This window comes from Exophiala aquamarina (genome assembly GCF_000709125.1).
Source record: "Exophiala aquamarina CBS 119918 chromosome Unknown aczIA-supercont1.3, whole genome shotgun sequence".
In the NCBI taxonomy this organism is placed as follows: Eukaryota; Fungi; Ascomycota; class Eurotiomycetes; order Chaetothyriales; family Herpotrichiellaceae; genus Exophiala; species Exophiala aquamarina.
This window is the reverse complement of record NW_013550585.1, coordinates 1,897,017-1,916,726: the sequence shown is the minus strand read 5'-3', so window position 1 is coordinate 1,916,726 and position 19,710 is coordinate 1,897,017. Positions and strand designations below refer to the sequence as shown.

The window sequence follows — 19,710 nt, the reverse complement described above, 5'->3', positions numbered from 1 at the left end:
CCGAGAATGGGCTTTGACTTGGCCATCGCATATCATTCCCATTTGCTGTATTGAGATCGCTTCAACCCAGCGCACCGCCTCAAGTAAGGCCGATTCTATAATGAGGCGAAGTAGTCGCAAGGGATTTACTTACTATGAGCAAGTACCAACTCTCATCGCCCATCTCCTCCAGCAGCTCGCCTTTAACCTCCCTGCACAACTCGGCCCATTGTTCTTTTGTGGGTGACGACTCCGAGGGAATTTGTGTGCCAGATGTCATCGTGGTGTCTGGCAGTGTTGAACTTCACTTTCTTTGGATTCACCTTCGATCGCAAGATTGTCCCTTGTAGTAGGCGGGAAGTCGGCGGTATATGTACCCTGCGTGAACGATATTCTCCGACTTTAAAGTCGTGTCTTGGCGATTACATTCTCTTTTTGATCCCCAATCAAGTGTGGATTGTAATTAGGGTCCGCTCTTAGGCTGCTCGAAGCAGCTCATCATCTGCGCTATTATTTGGTAACACTTTAAGTTTTTATCCAATGCTGCAAATCTGACAAGCATTAACGCCAAATGTTGCCCGCCGAATGGTGTCAAATTTTAGACTAGTGCTTTTGAAGTAGTGGTAATCATATAATTATGTGGATAATAGTTCCTCCATCCCTCAATGGCGACGGCTGCTGGGCTCGCTGACAATTTAGCATTACAAGTCTTGTTTCAAGCGATGCATTCTTCTTCCTAAATGTAATTCAATGCGTTGTACCGGCATCGCCATACAGTTCCAATGACCCGTCGTCGTGGCCCGCGGCATTGGTTTCAGCGCGCACATCAAGCCGAAGAGATTGAGTGTTTCCGTAAGGCTGGTTGTGTCTTTTACACTTCCACACTCTCCAGTTCCATCATACTATCGCCCATCAACAAATGATAGCCAAGGAATTCAACGGAGTCACCACTCACATCCTCGAACTGCTTCATTGGTTTCCCCCCTTTTTAGGAACCAATGCTCATCTATGTGATAGCCTTAGGTCTAGAACGCTGGTGATACGCATCGTAATCTCAGCTAAGGAGAGCATATTGCAGAGAATCGCAAATGTAGCTCGATACTGCCAGGGAATATGCACTGTCGTTCGGCGTTTGCTACATGAAAGCGATCTTAATGCTGTAGAATATCTCTTGTTTATGCATGAATGGCCGAAGTAGGCAAGAAGTCATCAAAATCTCCAAGGGGAAAGACCGATATGATGTCGCCAGTTATCCGGGTCAGGCAGCATCAGTGTGAACGTCATACCATTATGTACACATGATGATCTCTAAGCACAAGGGATTGTTACAAATGGTATAAATGGTATAAATGGTATAATGATAGTACCTCTGCTTGAGATATTGGATTGCCAGGATGCAATCGTACAAAAGAGATCCTCAACTTCCCAGATAGTAAATATAGCATTAAAATTCGAGACGCTCGCTGATCAAAATGTGCGCATCCTCCAAATGTTGTCTTTATCCTGCATTGGTACTGCTATATTCCTTCGTGAAGTCGTACAATATCGCATTTCCGCTCTGCAACGATTAGTGCCAAATATCAGAATCAGATCGTGTAGCTCACCAGTTGCATCGTTCGGGCAAGGTTTGGGTCTCTAGAAGCACGTTCGAGCATTTGAAGGAGACTGTCGTTTTCTCGAGCCTTTTCGGGATCCTGACCATTCAGGCGGCGAAGGTTCTCGCTCGAGATTGGGTCGATAAATTTGTGCCACATCTCACGTCTGACTTCGTCGTACTTATCCAGTATTGAATCTTGTGCTTTGCCTTCATGGATGCCTATCAAGCAGTCGTACAGACTTTCGATGTCTGCCAGACCACCTGTCAGGCCAAGTCCTCCACTACATGACTCGTTAGCAGGAATATAACTCTCGTATAAGGGACGTACAATGGGTTGCACAAATGAGCAGCATCGGCCGCAATAATGAAACGTCCAACCCGTAACTTCTCCGCACATCTTTGGTGAATCTTATAGGGGCTGATGTTCATGATTTTATAGGCATCGGGCTTTGGATTTCCAGGGAGCATTCGTTCAAACTTCATCGGCTGGCGTTCAAGGTATTGCTCTCGGGTGAGTCCAGAAGTTTCACCATAGGACACGCGCCACAATCCATCTTTACTGATCCTCGAGGCCATAAACCAGTTCTCTGGTTCAATGATAAAGTTGGCATCATCCCATCCAAACTTGTCGAAGTCGTAATACACCTATAAAACTGGAGTTAGGGAAGTGTCGCTGTGCTGCCTAAGTCATGACTTACATTTGTAGCCACAATTTGTTCGGCCCAAGTCTTGCCTGGGAAATGCCAGTCGCCTTGAAGAGCTCTGCGAACTTTGCTGTTTGCACCATCACAACCAATGACATAGTCGGCCTCCAGTCGTTGTTTCCCAGTGGCTGTCTCAACGTCAACCCAAGCCTCACCATCGTTCTGGCCCACATCGACCACGTTGTGCGACCATTTGATCTCGACAGCAGGAATGCTTTGAAGCTGACGAAGCACGATCTTGCTGACCTCATTGAGAGGTAGAGCTACCATTCTCTCAGAGCTCTCCTCCGGGACCGCAGCATAATCCAACGCGCCGAGAAGCGTTCCATCTGGTTTGCGCCAAACCACTCGTTTACATATCACCGCGGCTGCCCGAATTTCATCCAAGACGCCCGCACGCTTGAGCACATGTGTAGCTGGAGAGTTGTAATGCGTGGCTCGTGGCTGCTCGTCCAGTTTCTCTGCGGCATCCACGATCTCCACGTTGACGCCGGCCTTACCGAGCAAGAGGGCCAGGACTAAACCCGAGGGCCCAGCACCGACAATGAGAACTTTTCCAAGTTCGTGAGCATGTGTTGCGGCCATGTTGAATGCTCCTCTCCTTCTGCCTTTCAACTTCTGTAACGGATTGCTCTTATCCGCAACTCTCCTGATTCAAAGGTCTGTGAACCGCAACACAACGTATACCTTGCGCCTATCGCCAACCTATGTGCCGACGCTAGACCCAGAACCTCCATCCCTGCCTAAACCATTGATATATTTGCTCTCAGGTTAAGCTTGATTACTGACCTTACCCGATGCAGAAGGACCGCCACCTTCGAGGGTTCTCATTACCCCCAAGGCTTGAAGACCCCGCACTGGGGGGTCTCCTAGCCGGGCTCAACACGACGTACCATATGTGGCCGACTTACCGAAGTCTAGTTATCGTGGGGTATCTCCGAGTTTTCAGCCATGGTTGTATGTCTCAGACCCGCCCTTGATCATCTGACAGTAGGAGCCTCCAATACACGGACTTGACGACTGTCATCAAGTAGGTCACGCAGGGAATCCGCATGCGAGGAGAAATCATTCAGACCCGACCCAAGTTTAGCAATGAGTCGCGAGACAGGCCCGATTGTCGAGAGGTTTCTCGGGACGCAGAACGATTGCTCCTACATCTCTGACCCTCGCCAGAACAAAGAACTCGGAGCGCTACTAAAAGGCAAGAATGTGGTCATCGCCGGTGCAGGACGGGGCATTGGCCGGGCGACCGCAGAGTTCTTTGCGCATACAGAGGCAGCAACATTGAGTTTGATGGCATTGGAGCTTCCAGAAATCAATGAGACTGCCGAAATATGCAAGGCTATCAATCCGAAGCTCGCAGTCAAGACAGCAGCATTCAATGTTTTGGACTACCAAAGCGTGGACCGCTTCATCCAGGATGTTATCCAAGAACTGGGCAAGATTGACGTCCTCTTTGTGAATGCTGGTCGAGCACCGCAGTGGCTTCCTACGCAAGAGTCGGATCCTGCTGTTTGGTGGGACACTCTGGCAGTTTCGCTGCAAGGCGCTTTCCATTTCACTCGGGCAGCTCTGCCTCACTTGAGACAACACGGCGGCGGAAGGATCATCTACACCTCCAGCGCCGCTGCACAATCAGCAGAAGGAATGGGAGGATACGCCATTGGCAAACTTGGACAGGTCAGGCTTGCCGAGATTGTGCACAACGAGAACAAGGATCGCGGCATCAAGGCCTTCGCATACCACCCAGGCGCCATCCCAACGAGATTCTTCCATGATTTCAAAGACGCAAGCGAGGGAAAGTTCAGAGAGAACAGCTACTTGTCCATGGACCTACCAGGGGAGCAGAAGTCCGCCATGGCGGCTGTCAAGGCCTTGGAAGGCGCAACCTTCTCAACTCCACAAATGCCTGCCGGGCTGGTCACGGTCCTGGCAAGTGGACAGTTGGATTTTATGTCTGGTCGCTATCTGGATGCATCAGTTCGGATTGAGGATTACATGGAGGATGAGCAGCGCATCGTGGACCATGACTTGCATAGAGTCCGGCTAATAGCCGATAAGGAGAAGGGCCTTTTCATTCCGGAGAAAGCACCCAGGCCTCAGACGGAGAAGAAATAGCGTGTACCCAGACAGTCGAACGTTTCAATGGTTGTTCAGAATTACTCTGACCAGCGAGCAATCGTATTTTCTTTTTGCATCGGTAGATATGAAATTTTCGCCATACGGACGAGAACTTTTCAGACAGTCCTCAGAATAAAAAGCTGGCCAGAGAGCCGCATGCTCTTTCTCCGACGCATGAAGTAGATCGAAAGTTTTCTCTAGGGAGAACCATGGCCGTATTTTCCATCCAAAAGTCCAACAAGCAGGTCTAGTTCATCGTTCAGGGCGGTCTCCCACTCTCCCCGAAGCATTTTCCTTCTAAAGTACTCAGCCGCCTTCAGCTTCTATCCCTCAAACCAGCCAGCACCCGAGCCGTCCCTCTCTTTATGCTTCTATATTTAAATGGTCTTCCCGCCATCCACAAGCAGGTTCTCGCCGACAATGAACGCTGCATCGTCACTCGCAAGGAACAGGATAGCCTTTGCCACATCGATGGGCTCAGTCAAGCGGCCCATTGGAACATCCTTGGTGAACTTCTCACGGTTCTCTGGCGTGTCGGGCATGCCGGTGAACTTCTCCCACAGACCTGTCGCGGCCATCAACGGGCATACCGAATTGACTCGGATTCCCATGGGCGCGAACTCGGCGGCGAGGCCTTTTGTAGCCTAGATATAAAGGATGGCGCTTTAGAGGCGAGTTCTTCAACTTGAAGTAAGGGGGCCATTGCATGACTTACATTAGCAACAGTGCCTTTGCTAGCAGCGTACCATACAAGACCGGGCCTCGGCCTCGTCGCGCCAATCGAGGCAACGTTAACAAAAGCACCACTCTTCTTGCCATTCTTCAACATGGCCGGCACGCACACCTTCACACTCCAGAAGATACTCTTCACATTAACATCCATCGTCAAGTCGAACTCTGCCTCCGTGACTTGTAGCGTTGGCTTATTCGCGTAGCTGGTGCCAGCATTGTTGACGACGATATCGAGACGGCCGAACTTCTCTTCCGCGGTCTGGACTAGCTGCTGCCATGTTTCTTGGGTGGCGATGTTGGCTTTTTGGAAGACGATCTTCTCGGGATTGCTGGCTGCGAGTTGGACGCCGCCTGCCTCGTTCAAATCTGCGATCAAGACGAAGGCTCCCTCTGACGCGAATAGTTGTGCTGTTGCTGCCCCAAAGCCGGATGAACCACCTGGGAAAAGTTCAGACACGGTGCTAAATGATGATGATGGTAGAGCCCAACTAAAGGGACAGGATGTCCATGGAATAATGGCAGCCTATTAGCCCTGCTAGGTGGACGGAGGCTTACCTGTGACAATGGCAACTTTGCCTGCTAACCGAGTACCAGCCATGATTAGTTCTAGAGTCACTCTATGTTGCGAAACTGAGATTATAGACTATGCTCTCAAGGGATAGGAGTTCTTGCATTGTATACTATCATTATACGAGGTTGTTTAAAAGTCCGTAGTTATAGCTATGTGGGGGCCGCGGCTTCGGCCTTCCCAACTAGGAAGGTCACACCCACCCCACATCCGAACCCTAGTGAGTACAGTGTCTGTCGGGTACCTAAGTTGAGCAGCCTAGACGAGTCCGAGGATCTGTACTGCATCCGGAAATGGGTGCAGTCCGAAGGGTCCAAATAGGAGACAAACTGTTCTGGAACTCAATGCCGTAACAACCGGCTGCGCAAGTTCATAATGACACTGTGCCAAGTAAGTCAAGTCCTACCAAAGGAACTCTCGTGCTAGTAGTGGTCGTCCAATGTCAGTGTCCCGGTCTTAGTGACAAGGTACTCGGCAACCGCAACATCCTTGCCTGATTCTTTGCCATAGCCTGACTGCTTGATGCCGCCAAAGGGGTTTTCAGCCCCGGAGGAATTGCCTGTAAATCGAACGTCATCAGCAAGGCCAACAAATGGTACGTTTCTACGCAGTACAGAAGACTCACCCGTGTTCATGCCAATCATCCCTGCCTCTAGATTCTCCAGCAATCTCCAGGTCCTATCCACGCACTTGGTAAAGAAATAGCTGGCTAGGCCCATGCTGGTATCATTCGCATATTTCACGACCTCGTCTTCAGTATCGAACTTGTACAACGCGCAGATTGGGCCGAATGTCTCCTCCCTGGTCAAGAGCATATCTGCCGTCATGCCAGTTATGACAGTGGGTTCAAAGAAATAGCCCTGGCTACCAGGTACTTGCTTTCCGCCTACCAGAACCTGGCCTCCAAGGCCTTGGGAGTCCTCAACCTGTCGCTTAAGCTTCTCCAGGGACTGCGGAGTCGTAACAGGGCCGATAGTAGTGCTAGCATCTGTGCCATGCCCGATCTTCAGACTCCTCGTTGCCACCGCAAGCATTGCTGAGAATTTGTCGTAGACTCCTGACTGCACGTATACGCGGTTGGCGGTCACGCACACTTGTCCGGCATGCTTGAACTTTAATGCCATCAGCTGTGTCAACGCGTGCTCGAGATCTGCATCGTCGAAGATAATATACGGACAATTTCCACCCAGCTCCAAAGTCACCTTCTTAAGTCCCTCTGCGCAATGCTTCGCAATCAGCTTGCCAACCCGAGTTGACCCAGTGAAGGTGACCTTGCTGACAAGTGGATGCTTGCAAAGTGTCTCGCAGACAGACGGAGTATTGTTCAAATCAGTCGTTACGACATTGAACACGCCCGGTGCAAAACCTGCCTTCTCCGCCAAATAGGCCAGACTGAGTGTAGTGAAAGGCGTTTCCGGAGATGGTTTGACAATCATGGTACAGCCCGCTGCTAGTGCTGCAGCAACTTTGCGAAGTGACATTGCAATTGGGAAATTCCATGGTACCAGGCCGACAGCTACACCGATCGGCTGCTTCACGGTGAAAACACGCCTGTTGGGTACTGACGCAACATGCACAGTTCCATTGATCCGCTCTGCCTCCCCAGCAAACCACCCCACGAAGGAGACACCGTAGTCGATTTCTGCACATGCTTCTGCATAAGGTTTACCAGTCTCGTAAGTGAGAATCAGGGCAAGGTCTTCACGATGTTCTCGGATCAACGAATCCCACTTCAGTAGCATCTGAGCTTTTGTTCGTGGATTGACCTTCTTGTATGCCTGAAAAGCGTCATGGGAAGACTGAACAGCGGAATCAACGTCTCCAGGGGTGAAGTTAGGGCATGAGGCCCAAGCCTCGCCAGTTCCAGGGTCTGATCACAATCGGCGTTATCAGCGTCGAAGTTCGAGATGTAGGCAGATGAATTCCAACACGTACCTACGACATTAAACCAACCACCTGCCTTCGACTCAATCCATTGCCCGTGAACATAGCTCTGCTGTCGGAAAAGCTCGGCATTCTTCAACTAAGGGAGCAGACATTTTAGCACCATCCTGCATTTGACGTCGGGTCGGAAAGGCTGCATACCTTGAATGGTAGGCCAGAAATCCCGTTCATCATACTGCCTTCATCGATGCTGCCCATCTTGAGATATGAAAAAAAGCAACGTCTTTGATGACAATCGATGTTATCAAACGGAAAGGGCGTCTTGAGCTCTGAAAACGACGCTTTCGCTGACGGACTTGCAGACCCTCAAAGACTGGGAGTTCATCAGCGTCTTTGATATTGTATCTTAGCTCACGAAAAAGTGTTACTTCAGATGTATATGAGTGGGGGTGGCGTACTGCCGAAACGGGTGGGGCGTACTGGAACGGCAAGGGTACCGCCGACTGACAAGCTCGTCAACAAACGCCGATTCTTGGTGCCAACTATCCGACGCATGTGTGCATTATCCTGACAAGGATCTTGGACGGTGCATGGCTCACCCGCTGTGTGCTGAGCGGATGCGGAGCAGATCAGCAAATTTTGTTAGTGCCTCTCCAATGAGTGGGATGATGCCCCATATCTTGTTAGCGTAGAACAATCTCGCCCAGGTGGTCAAGACGTTGGAGCTCAGCATCCGGATGTCGGTGATGACATCATCCTCAATTCCGGCCTCTTGTAGCGTTTCTTGGACAAGACGGATGAGCCAGCGTTCTTCGTTGGACAATGGGGGTGAAGGTGCGGCGACAGTAACCGCATCGAGCCAATTAGCCAGCAACAGACAACATTCGAAAGAAGCGATGAAGTGCTGAATAGACCAGGTGAAGACTTGTGTTTCAGCAACTAGGTCCATGCCCATTCGAATCGGGATAAGTAAAGCGTGCCAAGCGTGTAGCGCAGCTCTCATGGACCGTCGACTGCGTGTGGCGGGTGGTTGGTTGCAGATTGTTCGTGCCACTACCTCAGGATCTCCAGATCGCAGGGCTGCAGCGTAAGGTGCAAAGTCCATGTCCAGCCGAATGTACGCTATCCGTAGGAGAGCGGTGCAGTTGAAAGCCAGTGGACCATGGGGATCTTGTGGGTCAAGCGAAGCCTTTGGGTTGTTCTCCCAGCTCTTCTGCCAGCGTCGTAGTGCCCGCTCGAATGTCTTCGCTTGGTCGTGGGAAATGGTCGATCCGGCTTCAGAGATAGAACGCGCATATCTCCGTTGCTCAGAGCTATACTGCATGAGTCCGTTGATGAGAATGTAGCTAGCAAAGATCGAGTATGTAAGATCATCCGGGGTAGTCTCCCCGCTGTCAGCGGTTTCTGAAACAGCGCGCTCGTCAAGCAATCTTCTCATAGCGTCCTGGAAGGAAGGGGCTGCACTGTGATCTTGCTGCCGGCGCTGTTGCCAGATCGCCTCCGTCTCGGCGCGCCATAGCTCCTCTCCACAGGGTAATTCAAGATCGAACTCGCTGTGCAATATCACAGCTGGGAGGTTGTACACGAGGCATTGAAGGTTGACGAAACACAATGTGACGAATTTTGTCCTGATACCGAGTAAGCAAGCGTGCCAGATCGTTTCAAAGTTGCCACACCTCTTTTGAACTTCGTATTCCACCCAGCTTTTCCAAGTCAGATGTTGTGATGGTGGAGGCTTCTCGGGAATAATATCTCGATTGATCTAGTTTCTGCGTAAGTAGTGGGCTTATGGGGAACCGCGTATGCTAACCGTCGCTAGGGCACTCTGAAATGCCAAAGCCTGTCTTAAGAAGTGCTTGTCCCCAGCCCAAGTTCCATACATTGTCAATAAAAGCATGGCCTGGCAGTTCTCCAGCAGTTCACCAGATGATGTCTGATGCCCGAAAGATTCTCCCACATTTCTGTCACTTTCGTCCATTTCGTGTCTTAAGATTGTTCTGCCCAGAGTCCAAAGCTGTCGAGATAGTTTTATTTCAAAGGAATATCTGGCACCCATTGCGCAAACAGCCATGAGAAGTCCCAAACTGCAGGTAGCGGAGTTCCAGGTTGGCTCGTGGATGAAAGGTTGGTGTCGAGCACCAGCAGTGAAATACATTACGACATACCGGTTTAGGGCATGGTGAGAAGGAAGCACAAATTTGTCGGGCATAATGTGCTTATACTTGTCCAGCTTTCGATGCAACAAGGTCCGCGTCTCGGAGGTAAGATAAGATGACCGTCGGGACGGTTCAGTGCGTGCTTCCTTGTGATCCTGTGGGCTAGAAACAAGCGAGAAAACTCTATCGAGTAGGGGCAAAGTGCCTTCTGACTTACTAGGATCGAAATCTGTGCGGCGGCCACTGCTGGGAGTTGGGAGTGTTCTATGTAAATTATCGGGACCTTGTTTGGGGCTCTCCGGTGCTTGTATCAGCGAATTAGGGCTCCAGTCTATCGTGGGCCAAAGTGGAAGCGCCGTTTGGAGGACGGACGAGTATGTGGCAGCGGTGAAAGTGAAGTTGTTAATCCAGTCTGGTTCCTCCATGAAAGGCTCTATGAAAGGTGCGTTCATCGACGGGTTGTCGAACATCCCTAGATCGGAGACCTGCATGCCACCAACAGCGTTACCCTGGTCGGTACCGCCAACGATCGTACCCATTGGCATATTCACGGCTGGTCCATACTGATCATACGAGAGCGGCTCCTGAGTTGGTAGGCCTTGTATGGAGCCGAGACCAGTATCACCAGAGTCCCTTGATCCCTGTCGGAAGAAGGAAGCATCAAAAATTTGGTTATGCGCTGAAGCTTGCTCTCGTGATGATACACCAGCGCTGTCGGCCGGAGTGATCCCTTGAGGTTGCTTTTCTGCCATTTGGGGTGGATGCCAGTTGACCCATTTCACTCCAACTTGTGCGGGAATTGCTCTACCTGACACGAGCGCTTCATGATCGTCTGCAGCATCAGCTTGAACACTTCCATTGTGTAATGACCGGGTGTGCCTGACTAAGAGGTCCCTGTCCGAGTTAGCCTGGTATGTCATAGGTCAGCCAATCAGGAATGACAGCCTACTTCCGTGCAAACGACTTGGAGCAGTACAGGCAGGAGAATGGCGTTTCATTGGTGTCTGGGATTCATCAGCCTCATCAGCCTTGGGAGGGCATTCAATAGGCTAGAGAGCTCACGAGAACGCTCATGTCGCGTCCGATGTTCGATCCGGCTGAAGCTCTTGTTGCAATGCTGGCAGTAGTGACGACGTCTATTCCTCTTTCGGGAGCTACCATCTGTCTGGGCAGGGGAGAGATCTGCCATACTCTCACTCTTGGCTGCTAACACGCCGCAGGGTGATTTCCTATCTAGTCACTGGCCTGATCGCTGCGTGCTCAATTCGTGAAGGGGCTGGAAGAGGAAGAAGATGAGGTGGGAGGGATTTGGTTGGGGATTGATGTGGCGGAATGATCCAAATCAGGCAAGGCGGCTGGTCTTGCGCTGCCAAGATTGTGGATTTTGATGCCAAGAATTGATGCGGAGAGGCTCAGGATAAGGTCGAGGCTAAAGCCTAACCCACCATCCGGACCTGGCAGAAGAGAATGCTTTGAGTCAATGAAGGGGGTCTAGAATGCTTGTTTGAAGCTTTTATTACATTATGCACAATCAATGCAGGGCCCCCAACTGCGTGTGATTCACGAACTTCACAAATATGACCAAATATGAGGTCAAGGATTCTGAGCTGGAAGCTCTCCGTGGAAAGACGGTCTTAATTATTGGAGCAGCATCAGGCATTGGCCGTGCAACGGTGCTGCTTGCCCATCGCAAGTACCCTCTCTCTTACTTTGCTGAGGTGGATTTAAAATACGAAGGTGCTGATGTTCTTCGTCTCTGGTGTGAGAAGGTTACGGTGCAAAGGTTGCGATTGGCGACTGGAACAATGACGAAGGTACAATACTAGTAGCGAATTTGGAAGAGTGAGAACTACCGTGGCCAAAGAGTACAAGTAAAATGACATTTAATCTAACGAAATTCGAATCCTTAGGAGAGCGATCTTCCGAAAATGTGATATGGCGAAATGGGACGACGTCGTAGGGATGTTCGAAGCAACATGGAGAGCATTTGGTCAGATAGATGTCGTGCTGGCCAACGCTGGGATTCACTCCGAGGGAGATTGGCTCACAGACGCAATCAGCACCACTGATGGAAATCTCCTCCCTCCAGACATGAACACAATCCGAGTGAATTTGGATGGCACTATCTACGTGACTAAATGTGCAATGCACTACTTTGCACGACAGCCAGATCGAAAGACCCAATTGGTGTTCACAGGATCGGCTGCAAGGTACGCCTGAGAAAAATTCCTAAGTAGCACATGGCTAATAGGTGGCAGCTTCCTGGACACGCCGCCGCTCCACCAATACTGTGCATCCAAGGCGGGCATACTGGGACTCATGAGGTCACTACGATGCCAGCTGCCCCAAATCAGCAATTCAACAGTCAACATGGTGGCTCCGTGGCATACAAGTAAGTGAGCCTCCAAGGCAACTCTTTGAGCAATTGACTAAGACATGGCATTCAGACACAGCAATGACATCGGAGAAGATGAAAAAAATCTGGGGTGGCTTGCCAACAAATACTCCCGAAGGCGTTGGGAGGGCTCTGTTGCTACCTGCTCTTCGTCAAGATTTGAATGGGTTATCGCTATTTGTCCATGGTGATCAGATCACGGATCTGGAAGAAGGGCTAGCGGCCTCAATGCCACAATGGATGGGAGATGAATTGTCAGAGGTTGTAAATGAAGGACAGCGTCGTATCATACAGTGATTGTCTTCTCCGTATCTTTGATCTATGACCTATGCTGGCACTAAACTTTGCACAAAATCTTGCATATTAATAATCTCCTCTATATTCCAGCATTTTTCAACCACCTCGTGTGCCCGAGCCTCTCCCAAAATGTCGCTTGATAGATCCATGAATTTTGCCTCAAGTTGCTCAGAAGTCATAGGGTTTGCCAACGAGCCTGTTGCGTGATCGATGGAAATGACACGTTGCTGCTTGTCAATGAATGTGAGCTTCAATATGGCAGCATCATCTGCCACTTTCTCGTCTGTGTGAACCTGTATCTTGTCCCGGATCTGCTTGGTCAATTCATCCTTACAACCTTTATCTGAAAACTGGACCCGTCCAGCTTGGCCATAAAGCAGTGCCACGGCTATACCGTGGTAGAGCGAGAAAATTGTTTCCAAACCGGTCGCCGGATTTCGAACTGAGCACAAGCGTACGCACTGTGGGTTCACCGTGGCGTCGATCGTTTCTATGGTCGTCGAATCAACAGTCTGTTCTGCTTGCATCGGAGATGACCTTGGCATGTTGCCTCGTTGAAAAATCACATGCGCCTGAAGGCCCGCGTCAATCAAAGGATGGATCACGATACCACAGGGATAAGGCTTGAATGTGTTCTCGAGGATCTGGAATGCGCCACCGTGGGCCAAGGCTGATAACGATTCCTCAGAAACCGTTGTCGAGACCATTCGTCCCCAACGTTCGATTGCTTTAGGGCAACTCTCAAAGCCGTGAGACGCTAATTGAGCAGATAGAAGGCCATTCTGAGCACCTCTTCCCATGTGAAGGGTCTTGGTATCAGTACCAAACATTGCCCTGATGCCACCCGCCATTGATGCGGAGTGACCAAAAGCGGCAGCAAATTGAGATGAAGATAATTTCTGCGCTTTAGCAATAGCAGCCGTTGCCCCGAAGTTCCCTGTAGTGCCCGTGATGTGCCTGTCGATATAAGTCGCTCGATTTACGGTGATTGTTGTACAAACTCACCATCCATCGCGGTAGTGCGCAGGTGATATTGCATTGCCCACCGCACATTGAGCCTCGACACCACAAATAAAAGCCAACAAAAACTCTTTTCCACTTATGTGGTTGACTTCAGCCCAGGATAGCAATGCCGCAAGGGGTGTACCACTAGGATGAATCACGGTCTTGAGGTGTGTGTCATCGTAGTCGGCGGTAGTCAGGGCGATGCCATTTATCAGAATTGCGTGTTCAACACCCGTACGTTCTTTTCGACCAAGAATGGTGGCTTCTCCACGAGCCCGTCCAGCCTGGATCATCGAGAACGCTTTCTCGGCTGGCCCATGCTGAGCATACCCCAGGCCACAGCCAAGAGAGTTGAACATGGACTTCTTGGCCTGTATGATAACTTGTTGCGTGAGATCCTCGTACGTCAGCTTTGACAGGAACTCAGCGAGAAGCAGGGTGTGATCGACTTCGCCCATGTTGAGAATCTGAGAAAGATCGAAAAGCCTTTCACAGTTGTTCGGTTCAGTGCTCGTACATATTAAGATTTAACGAGAAAAAGACGGTCATAATGGGAGGGCTAATTAAGTATCTAACTAACTGGATTAGTTATCTACTACCCGGATCATTTCGAGAATCCCTAGGTAGGATAGTGGGACCAGATCAGGCTCATTCTAAATTACTCCCCACATGCCTGAGCAGCCAGGGCCTGGGGAGGTATGTTTCTCCAACTCCTTGGGGTATTTCCGAAGTGAGGTTCAAAGACATCTAAAAGATCTCTAGATGAAGTCTAAGCTTATACAACAACATATCGAATCAAAATGGAATCGCAATGTGCGACTTCTGCGCAAGTAGTAGTGGCTGGGGCTGGGCCTGTAGGCTTGCTCGCAGCTCTGACTCTTGCCCGGCGAGCGATCAGTGTATTGGTCCTCGAGAAGGGCGAAGATGTGGACGACTCGCCGCGAGCAATGGCATTTCAGCCTTGTGCTGTGGCTGAGATGATCGAGCTTGGTATATACGATGATGTCAAGGTCGCATGCATTCCAGATGCGACCATTTCCTGGTGGAGAGCCAGAACAGAGGACAGCCACCACAGGCACCTGGCGACCATCTCAACATCCGACAACGTAAAGAATGGCGCCGAGAAGCCTTTGTCAGGCCTTAATATCGGGCAAGATGTTCTGTCTCGGATATTACTAAAACACTTGACCCAGTATTCAAACGCCAAAGTTCTATGGAAACACGCTGTCGTCGGTTTGGAGGACATGGGTGGGCATGTCAAAGTGAGGTATCAACTTGATTCCCAGGGAACAGACGCATTGCAGCAGTCGATACTAGCAAAGTGGTTGATCGGTGCCGATGGGGCCCGAAGCGCTGTGCGCAAGAGTCTAGCAGTTGGGTTCGAAGGGTTTACATGGCCCAAAGAGGAGTTCGTCGCATCAAACGTTTATTACCCATTCGAGAAATACGGCTTCACCTCTCGAAATTTCGTTATCGACGGCGTCAACTGGGCCATTGTTGCCAAAATCAGGGAGGACGGTTTGTGGAGGGTGGCGTTCGGGACAACGCCTGGAACTTCGGAGGAAGAAATCCGAGCACATCTGCAGGACAGTTACAAGTACATCTTTCCAGGTCCCGCCACAGGTTGGAAGTTAGAGCGGTTGAACACATACCGACCCCATCAACGCTGCGTGACTTCGATGAGAGTAGGATGCGTTCTGCTTGTTGGCGATGCAGCACATCTCAACAACCCCATTGGAGGCTTGGGCCTGACAACTGGGATTTTGGATGCGGGTCCGCTGGGCAGGGCTCTTGCAGCTGTTATTTCTGGAGCTCCGAGTTCGTTACTCGACACTTGGGCCCAGGCCCGCAAAGAGACATGGTGGAGCGCCACAAATAAACAGTCCATAGAATTCAAGCGAATTGCACAGCAAGGAGGGTATGGAAATGACCCTAGGGAGATATGGGTTAAAGATCAGGTGGCCAAAGACCAAGGCATGCTTCCATACCTTGAAAACGCAGTGCCTGAGGCCAAGACTCGCGATGAGGGGCTTTATCAGGCATTGAGCGATCCACAGGAGCAGGCATCGTCGCGGGCTGGGATCTGGAAGCTTGCTCTGCCTGCCGACTGGATGGCAGAATATGACGATGCAGAGACTGTCAGATGGCGGCAGTCTCTGAGACCGGCGCTCAATTCATAGCCGTTGCGTCCTAGCTTGAGATAGAGCTTTCTAAATATAATTAGACCAAAGCCTTACTTTGACCGAAGTTCGGTAATGTCGACCAGGTACTACCTTTCGATACGCATTAAACCCTATAAGACGGGGGACGCTAACGTTGAAAGCTTGACGCTTGCAGCTATGTGAGGTTCCTCTGTATAAGCGACCCTGGCCCAACACGATTCATCGTGAGACAGCAGCAATGGAAGTTTTGAAAAGCTGGGGAACCAAATCTATCATGTTGTTTCAAGAGAGAATGAAAAACAAACAGTAACGAAAAGAGAAACCACGACACAGATTTTCGTGTGTTATCAAAGCCAGCTAGTAACCAAAGTACTTGCGTCAAAACGTTGTACACTTTGGACAAGACAAACCGAAATAAACCCTCGTGGGAGTCTCGGACCTCCCAAAACCCAACATCATGCGTGTTTGTCCGGATCTGTTGGCTATCTCATGGCACATTACAACCCAGGGCTGAACATACAATTTGCAAATGCTCCACTTTAGCCAACGACAATCTACTTCCTGGCGAAGCTATCATGCAGTCTCTCCAATTCGCATGGCAGGATAAGTTGTCCCAAATCCTACTCCAAGTGCATCTTCTTGAGAAGCTGGGCACGGAACCACCATCCACGCATGCTGGGACAAGTTAGCTCATGGAAATGAAAGAGATTTGACATGGACATACCGCTTGCCGTACATGTAGACGGGAATGCCGAGGATGACCACTCCGAAGAGAACGATGGCACCGACAATGTTGAAGACGAAAGCCGGACCTCTGGCCGCTACGGCGTCGTTGAAGAAGTATGAGACTCCATAGAAGAGGAAGTTCTTCACAATCATCACGATGATGACAAGCTCGACTGAGAGATCTCTGTACGCGTCGACCGTGTAGGTGCCGCTTGCGATGTTCAGGGCCGACATGCCAGCGGCGTAAAAGCCTAGGATGATAGCACCCACTACGGGTGGTTCCTTTCCTGCTTCGTACAGGTTGCCCCATCCGAAGATGCCGATGGTCATAAGGACACCGCCAATTATCAATGCCATTGGAAGACGGAATTCTGGCTGAGAGAAAGAGTCAGACTTGGTGCGAGAACTAAATAGCACGATTCACTCACCTCAAAAACACCCTTGTTCCTGCGGGCCAGGTAGAGTGCCAGGGGGTCACTGAAGAAAAAGAAGATGCCGGTAACGATCAACGGGCCCACTAATGGACCGATAAACATGTAGGCGATCTCAGTGGGGTTGAGATTGTATGGTGGCACTGCGTACATCTGTGCTGTTGTGAAATTGCTGCATGCAACTGAGGCAATGGGTAGTGAGCCAATGAGATTGATCTGTGGTCATAATGTCAGCCAGTTTTTGAAGGACCACATTCTAGCAGCAAGGCTTACCCAAATAATTGCTGGGTTAAGGCAGATGGCGAAGGGGCGAAGGAACAGCTTGAGTGGGTTGTCGTGAGAATAGCGGCCATGATAGAAGGCGATGAATTGCCAATAAGTCTTCTTTGCCGGAACGGGGACTGGTTCTGCATAGTTAGTGGCTTCTTCCAGCTGAGCATCGCTCGTGGCCTTGCCCTCATGCTGTTCTTGCTTCTGCAGTCCATCGTAATTGACATCGGCGATCATATCAGTCTCATATGCCTGCGACCTGATGAATGTTGTTTCCGTGGCGCAAAACACGACCAAGATGAATTGGAGAGCGATGAAAGGAATGTAGATGTAGAACATGTACCTCCAACCGTACTTGGTGGTAATCGGGCCCGCAATTAAGGTTCCAATAGCATTCAAGCTGGCAAAGCAGAAGTTGAAGAAGGCGATGCGAAGACCTCTCTCATGGACAAAGTACAGATCACCGACGATGGCCACGAGTAAACTCTCATAAGCACAGGCACCGAGCCCCTGAATCATGCGCCCAGCTAGCAATGTGTTGTAGTCCTGTGCCACGCTGCCAATGATAGTACCAAGCAGGCACATGAAAGACGCGAAAACGAATTGTGGCCGCTTCCCGTACAGACGGGAGAGCACGGAGACGAAGAGACCAAATGATCCGACAGCGAGGAGCAGGAATCCGGTCAATTGAGTGATCTTGGTGATGGAGGTGTCGAAGGTTTCAGCCAGCACCACAGTAGCAGCGGCCAGGAGAGCAGAGGGGACAGCGGCCGTGCAGACAAAACCATAGGCATGGATGAGAAAGATACCATCCCGTTTCCAAAGAGGCCAATTCTGCAGATGGTCAGCCATTAGTTTCTCAAGTCGCTCATGAGGGGATTTACCAGAGGATCGTTGGGGTCGTTAGTTGGCTGCGGGTTGAGCACGATATGCTCGCCCTTGGTTCCTTTGGCGTGCTTCAAACCCCCAGTGGCTTCAAGCACATCTGGCAGCACACCATCGTCGAGAATGACGGTGCCCGGGACGTGGGTGAGTTTATTGTCTTCGAGGACGCCAAGACCCATTTTGATCGAAAGGAAAGATGCAAATCGGCCAAATTACTTGTAAATGCAAGGATGCCTGCTATCCAAAAGGAGAATATCGATGTTGCTGAATTTCGCCAGGTTGTGTATGTATGGGAGCGCGGTCCCCTTATTATATGCACATCGAGATTTAGGCGAGCAAGTGCCTGTGTACCATTGGCCCAACTTATTCCTCGTAGTGCAATCCTGGGGTTGAAATGAGGTCTGGAGCAGCGTATGATTCCGGGGAATGAATTGCTTGTTGGACGCTTGCGCCAAAGTGGCCGTGTAAAGTGGCGGCTTGGTTTGCTGCCACCGCTCTTTTTGGCAATAGCCCCCACCTGCACTCGTACATACTCATGTGTATCGGATCAATGTTATTCTCGGATACTGTCTACCTGTCCGCTCTGGCTAGCTGCATAGATAGACTGTTTTCAAGCCACGTGCGCACGAGCCCATGTAGGTCAATCATTCCTGGATAAGCTTGATCCAGGGTACAGATGGCCTGGTCTGGCAAGTCTTGTTTGGGGGTTTTCCCGTCCAGGTCTCTGTAACCGCAACCCCATGTCTTAAAATCCAGAACGGCAGTAGTGAAGAGCATCTCGAAATCCCATGGATGATCTTCTGTACTGTGGCAAGAATGGGACAACGCATTCGGCCGATGTGTCTTTTGGCAGCGACAACAGACCCGGAATCGTCCTAGAAGAGGGTATCTGAAAATGAAGGCCCGAGGGGCCTCAATACCCCTATATTCGCACCATAAGTTTCAAAGGGGTGACTCACCTGGGCCAGAGCAAGCGCTGAAGAAGCCTGGAACTTGCAATTTCCCATTGTCGCCAGATGAGGTTCACCATAAGGCAAAATCATCTCGTTAGACTCTTCAATAGTCAGCACGGAACTGAGGTGTTCATTCAGACAATCGAGTTAAGACTTGTAGTTGGTCTCATAGGAATTCCATTTTCAAGGCTCTGGGATTGTCGGGCTCTGTGTCAACACTCTAACTTAAGGAGTCGGGAAATTGTGACTTCTACGATGCTCAAATCTCGGTTCTCTCCGTCTTTCTAAAGGGAGGCACGGAGGCATCTTGGACCTCGGACTGACAGAGATCCCCTGACTTACACAGCCTTGTTCAGACTGACTTCATCCGTTGGTACGGCTGCCTCACGCGCGCCCTCAATGAAGAGTCTAACCAGCTCAGAGTTACAAACCATGCCTCAGTCTTTGTAGCCACCTTCCTTTAGTTCCATTGTCGTGGGGAGTTAATAGCGTCGCAGCCTCTATTCCTGGCGCCTCGAAACCAATCCTATGCCCCCATCGTCGGACTATTGGAATAAAATTTCTTCTTCAGACTCTCGATCACCTGCCTCTATCCAAATTCCACCACTATTTTCATTTCGCCTTCTCAGATTCCTTACTACCCGAGGAGCTGAGATACAAATGCCAAGATGTATCGTCAGCTTTGGCTGTCACCAGAAGCACTGTTCTCTCAGGCTCATCGAGCCCAGCTGATGTTTATAGAATCACTGGTGTTGGTTTTCTGTGGATCGATGCTTGGGTGCGCTCGATTCTGGCTTCTGGCCAGAGACCGTTCATTCAGCATATGGTTGAACCAATGTCTCATC

At 50.3% G+C, this 19,710-nt stretch overlaps 9 protein-coding genes across 9 annotated transcripts; 3 read left to right on the top strand and 6 right to left on the bottom strand.

The window, feature by feature from the left end:
• Nucleotides 1-1,565: 1,565 nt before the first annotated feature.
• A1O9_04292 (uncharacterized protein) lies at nt 1,566-2,865 on the bottom strand (the record flags this gene model as incomplete). The annotated part of the gene is made up of 3 exons (XM_013406584.1): nt 1,566-1,857; nt 1,905-2,221; nt 2,275-2,865. 3 exons carry the CDS (start codon nt 2,863-2,865, stop codon nt 1,566-1,568), a joined length of 1,200 nt encoding a protein of 399 aa, XP_013262038.1.
• A 507-nt stretch (nt 2,866-3,372) lies between these two features.
• A1O9_04291 (uncharacterized protein) lies at nt 3,373-4,398 on the top strand (the record flags this gene model as incomplete). Its single annotated transcript, XM_013406583.1, has 1 exon — nt 3,373-4,398. The coding sequence occupies one exon, from the start codon at nt 3,373-3,375 to the stop codon at nt 4,396-4,398; it is 1,026 nt and encodes a 341-aa protein (XP_013262037.1).
• A 380-nt stretch (nt 4,399-4,778) lies between these two features.
• Nucleotides 4,779-5,731, bottom strand: A1O9_04290 (uncharacterized protein; the record flags this gene model as incomplete). Its single annotated transcript, XM_013406582.1, has 3 exons — nt 4,779-5,045; nt 5,117-5,571; nt 5,689-5,731. The coding sequence occupies 3 exons, from the start codon at nt 5,729-5,731 to the stop codon at nt 4,779-4,781; spliced, it is 765 nt and encodes a 254-aa protein (XP_013262036.1).
• A 392-nt stretch (nt 5,732-6,123) lies between these two features.
• On the bottom strand, nt 6,124-7,843 carry A1O9_04289 (succinate-semialdehyde dehydrogenase; the record flags this gene model as incomplete). The annotated part of the gene is made up of 4 exons (XM_013406581.1): nt 6,124-6,260; nt 6,327-7,571; nt 7,637-7,724; nt 7,787-7,843. The coding sequence occupies 4 exons, from the start codon at nt 7,841-7,843 to the stop codon at nt 6,124-6,126; spliced, it is 1,527 nt and encodes a 508-aa protein (XP_013262035.1).
• A 337-nt stretch (nt 7,844-8,180) lies between these two features.
• A1O9_04288 (uncharacterized protein) lies at nt 8,181-10,493 on the bottom strand (the record flags this gene model as incomplete). The annotated part of the gene is made up of 2 exons (XM_013406580.1): nt 8,181-9,347; nt 9,396-10,493. The coding sequence occupies 2 exons, from the start codon at nt 10,491-10,493 to the stop codon at nt 8,181-8,183; spliced, it is 2,265 nt and encodes a 754-aa protein (XP_013262034.1).
• Nucleotides 10,494-11,318: 825 nt separating this feature from the next.
• On the top strand, nt 11,319-11,961 carry A1O9_04287 (uncharacterized protein; the record flags this gene model as incomplete). Its single annotated transcript, XM_013406579.1, has 2 exons — nt 11,319-11,524; nt 11,652-11,961. The coding sequence occupies 2 exons, from the start codon at nt 11,319-11,321 to the stop codon at nt 11,959-11,961; spliced, it is 516 nt and encodes a 171-aa protein (XP_013262033.1).
• Nucleotides 11,962-12,462: 501 nt separating this feature from the next.
• Nucleotides 12,463-13,896, bottom strand: A1O9_04286 (uncharacterized protein; the record flags this gene model as incomplete). The annotated part of the gene is made up of 2 exons (XM_013406578.1): nt 12,463-13,390; nt 13,439-13,896. The coding sequence occupies 2 exons, from the start codon at nt 13,894-13,896 to the stop codon at nt 12,463-12,465; spliced, it is 1,386 nt and encodes a 461-aa protein (XP_013262032.1).
• A 342-nt stretch (nt 13,897-14,238) lies between these two features.
• Nucleotides 14,239-15,618, top strand: A1O9_04285 (uncharacterized protein; the record flags this gene model as incomplete). Its single annotated transcript, XM_013406577.1, has 1 exon — nt 14,239-15,618. One exon carries the CDS (start codon nt 14,239-14,241, stop codon nt 15,616-15,618), a length of 1,380 nt encoding a protein of 459 aa, XP_013262031.1.
• A 602-nt stretch (nt 15,619-16,220) lies between these two features.
• A1O9_04284 (uncharacterized protein) lies at nt 16,221-18,091 on the bottom strand (the record flags this gene model as incomplete). The annotated part of the gene is made up of 5 exons (XM_013406576.1): nt 16,221-16,275; nt 16,325-16,701; nt 16,755-16,973; nt 17,031-17,861; nt 17,912-18,091. 5 exons carry the CDS (start codon nt 18,089-18,091, stop codon nt 16,221-16,223), a joined length of 1,662 nt encoding a protein of 553 aa, XP_013262030.1.
• Nucleotides 18,092-19,710: the final 1,619 nt, after the last annotated feature.